At 42.8% G+C, this 11,154-nt stretch overlaps 1 protein-coding gene across 1 annotated transcript in view; it reads right to left on the reverse strand.

The window, feature by feature from the left end:
* The window catches only part of RGMB (repulsive guidance molecule family member b), a 17,379-nt gene extending 6,675 nt beyond the window's left edge, over positions 1 to 10,704 (reverse strand). The window contains exons 1-2 of the mRNA XM_009275906.2: positions 10,647 to 10,704; positions 9,319 to 9,830 (exon numbers count right to left, since the gene is read on the reverse strand). Of these exons, the coding sequence (XP_009274181.1) occupies positions 9,319 to 9,830; positions 10,647 to 10,704 (570 nt within the window). The remainder of the gene's footprint in view (positions 1 to 9,318; positions 9,831 to 10,646) is intronic.
* Positions 10,705 to 11,154: the final 450 nt, after the last annotated feature.

Genomic DNA, 11,154 nt, shown 5'->3' on the forward strand with positions numbered 1-11,154 from the left:
TTCCTTATAGAATATTTCGTCTGCCTCTTCATCCTGGTTGGGTGGTCTATAACAGACTCCCACCATGATACCTGCCTTCTCGGCCTTTCCCCCGATTCTTACCCATGAACACTCAACCCTTTCATCGCCATCATCAAGCTCTAGACAGTCTAAACATTCCCTAACGTACAGGGCAACCCCACCCCCTCTCCTTCCTTGCCTATCCCTTCCGAAGAGTTTATAGCCATCCATTGCAGCACGCCAGTTGTGCAAGTCACCCCACCATGTTTCCATGACTGCAACTATATCATAGTTTTCCAGCTGCACAATGGCTTCCTGCTCCTCCTGTTTGTTGCCCATGCTGCGTGCATTGGTGTAGGTGCACTTCAGTTGGGCTATTGATCCTGCCACCTTTTTTTGGGGAGAAGCCCTAGTTCCAATGTGACTGTTCCCAGGTGCTTCCGTGGTTTCTAACGCATCAACAACCCTTGCACCTTTGCTGCCGCATGGATCTCCATCCCCTACCCCCACTGAGATGGCCAAGGTGCTGTGGGCATTAGTATAGAGACATTTCTAAATGTTCTCTAGTGTACTCAGTGCATCGTGGAGCAGACTAAAGGACCTCACTAACACACCGTCCCTCAAACACTGGCATGCCGCTCCATGGCTTATCAGTAATGAGCCTGGTTTTATCCCCTTCCCCCTTCAAGTCTCGTTTAAAGCTCTTTCAATGAGCCCTGCTAACTCTTGTGCAAAGATCCTTTCCCTGCTTTGAGAAAGGTGTACCCCATCTGCTGCCAGCAGGCCTGGTGTCGTGTAGACCGATGCATCATGAAAAAAACTAAAATTCTGCTGGTGACACCAGTCATGGAGCCAGATATTGATCTGCTGGGTCTTCCTGTTTCTTCCAACACCATTCCCTGCAAGTGAAAGGATAGAGGAAAAAACTACTTGTGCTCCTGATCCCTTAACCAGTCGTCCCAAGACCCTGAAGTCTCTTTTGATCACTGACTTCTTATTGCAACTTCATTGCTGCCTACATGAAAAAGCAATAATGGGTAATAATCTGAGGGCTGTACCAGGGTAGGAAGTTTTCTTTTCACATCTTTAACCTGGTCTAGCCCTCCCACAACAAGACACAAATCCAACTCCTGTATCTATAAATGCAATTTCAGGCATTCAAGTCTTCTACACCTACCACAGGCAAAATTCCCGAGGAAAGCATTCAGACAAAACCTGCCTAAGAATCAGACTTCATCCAGATATTAAAAAACACAGGTATGAGATACCACATGCAAGAAGGTGACACTACTTACTGAACAGGCAGTGACTCTGGAAAAATCTGAAGGTTGTTGTTTTTTCTTTTGTTTTGGTTGTTGGTTTTTTTTTTTTTTTTTTAACATAGAAGGACAGATTTTGATCTTGCCTAGTTTTACTCATAATTTTACTGTAATAGTCCCCAAGTCCATTTTCCTCCCCAGACATATGTCGTGACTGGGTTGTACTTTCAGGCAAGGGCTTGTATCACCATGCAATCACCACCACCTCAATTCTGCTGAAGACCAAAGATGCTACTAAAATTCACAGATCCACCCCGTCCTCCCCAGTTACTACTCCAAGCACAGATGACCACGATACATGTCTTGGAAAGGTTACAGTCAGCATTCAGGTACATAACACGGAAAGCTAGTTAGAGAAGCAGGGAACATTGATTACAAGTATGTTACGTAAGTATTTAACAACTGAATACCCAACCGGTGGAATATGTGCACTGAAAGAGTATCTCCACAATGTTTCTTATGACATTAGATTTTGCTACTGAGCATTCCTTTTCCTAACAGAGAGCAGCAGGGAAGCAGATGAGATCCCACAGTGGATCTAGTGACGCGCCTGTAAGTCTGCATAAAGCGCAGTAGGTCAGGCAGACTGCTGAGATGGCACTCTGATGCAGCTGAAGAAACACCTTGCTATTTATGCTTCTCAGCTTTATCTTCAGCATAAGCCTGCATGACCTACCTGATGCCTAGCATCATGAGAAAACATTCAGGTGCTCTCCTTATGTACCATTTCAGTCTATGAGAAAACACAGGGAAGGATATTTAAAGAAAAACACAGCCCTCATGATTTACTAATGATTTCATCAAGCACTGGAGGTTAGGTAGGAGATGTTTCACCGGGAGGTTTTATGATACTAGACCAGTGGTCTATCAAATATCCCTGGGAAGCCTGCAAAGGACTTAACAAGTGATCTATGAAAGGCAGCTATTAGAAGTTCATAGGTAGATAACTGCATAGCATACATGATATTTCTAAAGGGGTCTTGCAATGCCATCCAAAGGCTTTTAGAGTTCATACATACATATAGGAAATTTTAAACTTGAATGCATTAAATAACCTTCCAATCACCAACTGAAAATGTCACAGCTTCCCTTTCCCAAGGCCTGCAACAGGTGTGAAGCATGTGAGTTTATCACAGAAACCAAGCATCACTCATCACCTACTGAAAAATGGCCTATGCCAAAAGGTGGAAGTAGAGAGATTTAATAGGGAAAATCATAAGGACTCGTTGCAAAATTTTGATTCAGTAGCCTCATTTCAAGTTACATCACAGGCTAGTTCCTTCTTCTATGCATAGCAGGTCTTTTGGGATGAAACAAAACTGAGTCCAGAGAAGGGCAACAAAGCTGGTGAAGGGTCTGGAGAACAAGTCTTATGAGGAGTGGCTGAGGGAACTGGGGTTGTTTAGCCTGGAGAAAGGAGGCTGAAGGGAGACCTTATCGCGCTCTACAACTACCTGAAAGGAGACTGTAGCGAGGTGGGTGTCGGTCTCTTCTCCCAAGTAACTAGCGACAGGATGAGAGGAAACGGCCTCAAGTTGTGCCAGGGGAGGTTTAGATTGGACATGAGGAAAAATTTCTTCACTGGAACAATGGTTAAACATTGGAACAGGCTGCCCAGGGAAGTGGTTGAGTCCCCATCCCTGGAGGTATTTAAAAGACGTGTAGATGAGGCACTTTAGGGACATGGTTTAATGGGCATGGTGGTGTTGGGTTGACGGTTGGACTCAATGATCTTAGAGGTCTTTTGCAACCTTAATGATTCTATTCTATGATTCTATGAAAGGCGTGTTGCAAATGCTAATGACTGCTCAGTCCATCAGACAGCACCAGGCATCCTCCAAAGCAGGATTTCTTCACGTTTCTCTCCATATACCCATGCTTTTGTGGTGCACTATTTGCTGAAGTTGACATAGCTCAAGGACACCAGCAAGAGGTGTATGTGCAAAAGACACTTTGCTTCTTCCATGCATATTGGGGGTGGGGAGAGCATGGGGAGGGCAAACTGTCTGGGGAAGATTTAAGGACTGCATCAGTGATGCTGCTGGGGCCAACTTCTTGGAAGCAAGAACTGCTGGGAGTGTTACAAAACTAAATACAGTAATCCCCCTTCAGCCTGCTGTACTTCAGCCTGCTTCTGTGGTACAGAAGCACCACAAGACATTTTACCATGACACATTCCTATTTCATGTCAGAGGAGAAAATGGGAAGAGAAGGCATGTGGATTCCATGCACAACAGAGAAATAAAGAGGAAGTCAACCTGAAAACAAGACAGCTCAGTATTAGATGCTTTCCAAAAGGAAAGCCAAGATCACTGAGGAAAGCGTTTCTTGAATGTGGTTAAGCAAGGTCACTGTTCATAAATCACTCTAGAAATCAATCTACTATTGATTAATTTCGAAACTACCCAGAACTTGACCATAGTTAAGCATCCTTAATCAAGGGGAACAGTAGCTAAAACATTCCACCTCCTTTTCTCAGGTGGACAGCCCAAGAAGAAAGGTTCCCTCCCTCCCCACAGTGGGACTAACAAGCTTATATGGCAACAAACGGCAAAGTAAAGCCTGTTTAAATGCACAACATGAACATCTAACTCCCATCGCCATGTCTGAGAAAAAACTGCCACTTATAACCATTAATTTACTCTCTGACCTACTGCCCCCAAGAGACCCCCAGAGGCTTTAAAGACATACAGATAAGTGCTACTGAGTATGTATGCATTCTCTCCACCCCCCAAAGGCAGGCGTTGAAGACACTGAAATGTCTGTAACAGTTGTCCAGCAGCCCCACAAACATCACAGACAAGAAAACAGTTTAATGCCTGACAAACTGCCATAGCTTGTCCTACAAAACCACCTCTAGTAAGGCTAGGCTGTCCTGAACACCAGGAAAGAGCATTGTTCACACCAGTGAAGCTCAGTAAGTTTGCAGATGACACCAAGCTGGGCGGGAGTGTTGATCTCCTTGAGGGTAGAAAGGCTCTGCAGAGGGATCTGGACAGGCTGGATCGATGGGCCGAGGCCAACTCTATGAGATTCAACAAGGCAAGTGCTGGGTCCTGCACTTGGGTCACAACAACCCCATGCAACACTACAGGCTTGGGGAAGAATGGCTGGAAAGCTGCCCAGCAGAAAAGGACCTGGGGGTCTTGGGCAACAGCTGGCTGAGTATGAACCGGCAGTGTGCCCTGGCGGCCAAGGCGGCCAACAGCATCCTGGCTTCTATTAGAATAGTGTGGCCAGCAGGACTAGGGACGTGATCGTGCCCCTGTACTCAGCACTGGGGAGGCCACACTGTGAATACTGTGTTCAGTTTTTGGGCCCCTCACTACAAGGAAGATATTGAGGTGCTGGAGCATGTCCAAAGAAGGGCAATGAAGCTGGTGAAGGGTCTGGAGAACAAGTCTTATGAGGAGCGGCTGAGGGAACTGGGGTTGTTTAGCCTGGAGAAAAGGAGGCTGAGGGGAGACCTCATCGCTCTCTACAACTACCTGCAAGGAGGTTGTAGTGAGGTGGGTGTTGGTCTCTTCTCCCAAGTAACAAGTGATAGGATGAGAGGAAACAGGCTCAAGTTGTGCCAGGGGAGGTTTAGATTGGATATTAGGAAAAACTTCTTCACCGAAAGGGTTGTCAGGCATTGAAACAGGCTGCGAGGGAAATGGTTGAGTCACCATCCCCAGAGGTATTTAAAAGATGTGTAGATGTGGCACTTAGTGACATGGTTTAGTGGGACTTGGCAGTGCTAGGTTAATGGTTAGACTTGATGTTCTTAAAGGCCTTTTCCAACCTAAATGATTCTATCACTCTGTGATTCTATGATGTCCTCCAACAAAACTGTAGTATGTACTACTTCTGAGAAATAAAGCCAAATTAATCTTTACCTTAGGCAGAATATCCATAAAGAAGAAAAAACTAATCTCACGTGATCAGTTATCTGATGCTGTTACTTAGAAGAACAACTGAATGGTAACTGGAAGACAAATGCTTTAATATTATTTAAAGGAGACTACGTACACTGTGCTCAGTCTGCAATGACTTCCTGCAAAAGTAGAAACCACGCTGCGAAAGAGATATTTAAATGTTTAACTCTGGGGAAAAAGAACGCTTATACCCAATGTTCCCCTACCCTGCTAATACTACCAATTCCCAGGTTCAAAGCTTTATGCCCAGTAAATCCACTACAGTAAAAGCAGTGGTTTTTTCCTTCTCTGTCCTTCCATTCACTCTCTCATCCTCAAGCTATCCCCTATGAAACACCTGGATAGGAAAAACTCCATTTCCAATTACTGCAAACAAGAAGGAAAGTTTTCCATAGGCAAGCCTAAGCATCTCTGCCTCATTTGCTATTCAGGGAAAACTACACTAGTGATATCCAGAACACCTGTCACAGCAATGAAAGCCAATAAAGGCTTTGTACCCCTCCAAACAAAGCACACAATAAGTAAAAAAAATCCCCTTCTATTTAATGCATTCTACAACACCCTTCCTACCTGCTCCCTCTACAGCCCCTTGTAATAGCTATTTATCCTCAGGAAATCCCAAAACAGCTTCAAAGACAGGGGAGCTCTTTATCTATAGCTAGAGAAATCAGACATAAAGATGCCAGCGACCTACCCAAAACTCATACAGGAAGTCTGTCAGAAAGAAAAAGAAAGGAGAGATTCAACTCAGTTTTCCAGCTACTTGGTGATGATCCTTCATTCTCCAACTGAGAGGCCCTAGGATCCTATGCCAAGGGGCACAAGCACATCAGACAAGCTCAAAAAACCCGGAGTTTCAAGTTTCAGCTAGACCACAGACCATACAATAGCTTTGTTCACAGTGAAGAAACAGATGTTGTTACTATGGGCATCACAAATATGCAAAACACCTACAAACAAATTGCCAAGAGCATTTTGTGAATAAATACACAACTCCCACAAGAGGATGTACCCTTCCAATTAAGGAATTACAGGAAGAGTTTTCTTGCTTTTCATACTTTCCTGCCAGATGCGCAGTATGGGGGAAGGGTCGGGGAAACATACTTTCATTCTTCACCTTCTTTTTTAGAATCTCCTCCTGGCATTCTCTTGTCCTTTATGAACTCACTGGATAGCCCTCAGACTGTTGGGGTTACTGAAGTCTTACACGTTTTGGACAGAGAAGACAACTTACTTTACACACAATGCTCCCTTCATTGCTGATTCCCTTAGAGCTTCGTACACCAAAAAGCTATGATAAATTTGAAGGTAGTAACTACCTCCAAGGCCAAGTGATGGTATGCCCCTTTCAAAAGCACACTGCATACGGGGTGAAGATTAAATATTCTGTCCCTACAGCTTCTCAAATCACTTCCCCTAAAAAAGTACATTCAGGAAGAACTGAATTTTCTACTCTTTTTGTCTTTGCTTTCATTAGGTCTGCTTTAGAGTAGCAGACTAGCCTACTTAAGTAGGCTAGTTAGCAATTTAGTATTTGCTTTGGCTTCTGCACAATTTAAGTTCAGCATAAACCTTTGTTATTATTTCCCATTAAACATCTATCTCAATATATCTGCAATGAAAAAGCAGCAAGACTAACAATGAATAATGTTCTGGAAACTTTTCTTACAAAGAAGGTAGAAGACCTATTTGTATGCTTTTAGTTAGGGAAAAAACACTACATAGATAAAAGTCACTGAACTTCTTTTGGTAGCTCTTTGAAGGTGCCTTAAGCTACCCTGTGGCCAAAATTAGGAAAGTACAGCCAGCAGCAGATAGTCCATCACCACAACCGAAATGGAATACTTGCAGAGAAAAACATTAGAGGAATAAAACTAGCAGTGACAGTGCAGTTTAACAAGCCTTTTCTGTACCTTTTATAGCGGCCTACTCTGTAAAGAAATAAAGGTGTCAAGAGGATGCATTAGAGATATTAAAAAACTTATCTTGCTAAGTTACTTGTACATTCAATCAACCTTCATTTCCTACAAACAGGTATGCTGATAAGTTTGATTACCTGCCAAAGAAAGAAAAAACTCAAGGACTGTACAACATGTCATAGATATTAGAGACATTTCTAATTTCCTAAACCATATATCTTATTTCATTTAATTGCTTCTGCACACTTAGCTGTACTTGTGCAACAGCAGGGATGTTAAACCAGTATTATGAAAGAGAAAAATTAATTACCACTTTTTCCAGAATGACAAGTCAAAGAAAAACACAAAAACATTGAGAATAAATAAAGAGAGAAGGTACACCCTTTAAAACATGTACTTTCCCCCAGTACATACAGACATTTATTTCCTGAAGTTCTCCTCTTGGTCATCTGTTTGAGAAGACATATTCCAGCATAACATGCTACCATAGTCAATCATTTTCAGAATGTGGCTGAAAGGCAAGATAAGATCACCTATCTACTACCATCACAGCCTAGCCACCCACACAATTTGTACACAAGACGACTCTGAACTTTTTCCTCTGGTACTACCAGGAACAAGGAAATAAAGAACATTCTGCAAGACTTTAGCAAAACTGACAATAAAAGCTTACTGTAGATTACAAAATGAAGCTTTTTCTTGTATTTATTTAAGAGTCTTTAAAAAAAAACACTGGAGCAGATTTCAAGGGACCTAAGTCTCTTTTGCAAAGCTTACTCAGGTTAGCTTTATTCCCTCATTTTATACTCTTTCAGAACTCATTCATGATGCAGACTGTTCTTGGAACAGGCACAAGTTAAGAAAAGGTGATTCTGAATTTCAGTGATGTATCCAACCTCTGGCTTCTGGCAAATGCAAAAATTTGCCTTGTTCATACAAGCATTGACATTAGTCCGTACCTCAGAATCCAGCACAAATGCAATAGCAAGACTGATTTTCACTTATTAATATTACTGCACAGCCATCTCCATGGACGATGTGCAGGCTCTAACCTACTGTGACCGGCACCCCCTGCTCCTGACCCCTGGTAATAAAAAAATCTACTTCCGAGCCTAACAAAACAATGAGAATTCTCCAATATTGATGGTCTTGAAACTGCATACACACAGCCTGACATACCTTGACAATACAAGAGCTACACTACCACAGTTAAAAAAGGCCATTTCACTCCAAAAAGGGAACAAGATACATGACAGCACCAGCTTCAAATGTATGTTCAAGTAATTTGTTTTGTTGATTGAAAGATGCCCCCAAAAGTTCAGAGCATTTTTCATCCCTGGCTCTGGAGGTAAATCTAAGGACATCTCAGCCAGGCTCATGCTTTATACCTGCTCATTTTCTTCCTACAGACACACTTGCTATCTGCCTTCAACAGAAAGAGACAAGTACTTGTCTTAACGTAAAGAAGTGGCATAAGCTATCAGTATTAGCGCATGTGTTCCTTCTCTAGCTACCTCAAGTGGCTGAGAGAAGAGCAATCTTAAGTCTTGCCTGTCTGAACAGGGACTTAACACTCTCAGCAGAATTTTCAGGCTGATTCTTTAGTAAAACCAGGGTACTAAGACCTTCTGACAACCATTTGGCATCAACGTAATTTTTTTGCTACCTCCTCTCAATTTTCCACAGTTCCCCTTCTTGTCTCTGCTCTGAACCATCAGTGTCATGGTAACTCATTTGTTGTGCCACTCTGTCAACAGTTTTTCTTTTCTACTGTTATGGCTATACAATTTAGAGAATTAATGAAAAGCAGAGACTTACACTCTTTCATTGCTCATTGCCTAGAACTTCTACTTAGTGCAGAGGCAGTCACAGATACTGCAATCTGATAACTGTTTTAAAGCATTACATTTAGTATCCTTAAAGGCTTATGTGGTGATACGTACAGGGTTTTCTTATGGTGGGGAGGAGAAGAAGGCAGAAAAGGACCTATTTTAAGGTTTGATTCTCAGAAAAGAAGAGGCTAACAGTTTTACTTTCTTAGACTACTGCATGGAAGATTCTCAAGCTGCTACACTTCTTAACTGTTAAGGGCTAAGTGACTTACTCTACTGTCTTGGTCTTTTACTTATGTATGCATACACAGTGCTTAAGAACAATCCATACCTTATTTGTAGCAGTAGCGCTGGATCCTGGGACCACAGGCACATTGGTCACTTGCACTGATAAGTAGTTATTGTCTATGAGGGGCCAAGCACCTTCCACCTTGCATGTCTGGAAGTGATCCTTAAAAGTCCTCAGATGAGGATCACCAAACAAGCCACAAAATAGGTAAGTAGTAGGATGAGTCTTCTCCCCTCCCTGATGTTCTCTGGCTTCTGTGTGGCCACTGTAATTGCAGGGATCATGGGTCACTTCAGGGTTGGTGGAGGATGTGGGTCCATCTTTGGAACAGTTTCTCTGGCTCATGAGGTCGCTGATCCCAAGCACTGCAGAATGGTAGACTAGGTTTCCACGGCATACTTTGGAATTGCGATAGGTACAGGCAGAGTACGCTCGCAGGGCCTTGCAGAACTCCAAATCAAAGCCCTCAAGAGCTGAGTTTAGATGTGAAGTTAAGGATACAAAATCGGTGGTGCACTTCTGGATTCGACAAGGTGTTTGCAGCTGGCAGTCACCTAAGCACAAAACAGATGGCAGAGAGAAATCAAGCCAACCTCCACACCCACAGGTACTGTAGAAAACAACTTCCAGTGCTCACCCATTGGGGAAACACTACATAATAGAGAAAAAGGGGTTGGGAGGCAGAAAGATAGCAATACAGACCATCTCAAAGGCTGAGATGACCGATGCATGACTTAATGCATTACTTGATATTGTCTAAATGGAAATTAAGAGCACTAACTCCTGCCAAGCATGAGCCCAGCCTTTCTTTCCAGATATCAAGGTGATGATGCAATTCTGTGCTTAAGTTAATCACTTAGTCAATAAGCAAGTCTCCATTTAGTCTTTCAGTGCTTTACACAAGTTACTGAACTTTTAAAGAGAATCCTACCCCTCAGAAGGATGTGGTAAAGGCAGCAAGAGATACACATTTAGACAAAACCAGAGTGAATGAAGCAGAAATCAAAGTTTCTCTTCTAGAAAGCAGGGTGGGGAGAAGGAGGGTGTGGAAGTGCACAGGCCATAAATTCAGCTTGCTTTACTCCCCTGGCACTGCCATAGCTAAAGCTTCACTGCTTGCTTTCTGGGACTAATGAGTGAGAAAACCCACAGCCGTCTGAAGTGCAAGTTGCCAGCTAAGGAATCCATACACTGCAATACCAGTACCTCTTACAGTGTAATTCAGTAAGACAAGAGGCAAAGAAACCCTCTCCCCACGAAAACCTGAAGTACTTCTCAGATGTATGCAACAGGTACACAGTTCCCCTTACATGAAGAAACCAGTTAGACCTTATCTGGTCACCTGATTTACGCAAAGAAAGCATAATTACCATCCCAGCAAGCAAACTGGAGTTTTACAGCCCGCTCCTTCACAGCTCTCACTGTCATGATCTGAAATCCTTCCAGATTCTTATGGCAGTTAACAATGGTCTTCTGCAGGTAACTTTTACACAAAAACTCATGAGGAGCTAAATGAAACGAACAAGACTGTATGCTGCACTAAAGGAAACAGAGCCACATGTTCCACGGGGGTTAAAACTAGGAGGACCCCAGTCAAAGGAGAGATCAGGTTCCCTCCCATCCAAAGAGCTGAAAACAGCCATAACAAAAAATGGACCTTCATAAAGAATATGTGCAAGACTTCATGCAATAGCTGTCCAAGCACCCAAAACTATCTACTAAAAACATGCTGTGCTTATTTGTTCCTTTCATGGCCTATAAAATTCAGCTGTGCATACATTCATCTGTAATTTCAAACTGTCATAAAGCAGATTTTGATAACCACAAAAATACTTACAAAGATACATGGAAAAAAAGGAAAATACAATATACGCAACA

The sequence above is a fragment of the Aptenodytes forsteri genome, unplaced genomic scaffold, assembly GCF_000699145.1.
Source record: "Aptenodytes forsteri isolate BGI_AS27 unplaced genomic scaffold, ASM69914v1 Scaffold91, whole genome shotgun sequence".
In the NCBI taxonomy this organism is placed as follows: domain Eukaryota; kingdom Metazoa; phylum Chordata; class Aves; order Sphenisciformes; family Spheniscidae; genus Aptenodytes; species Aptenodytes forsteri.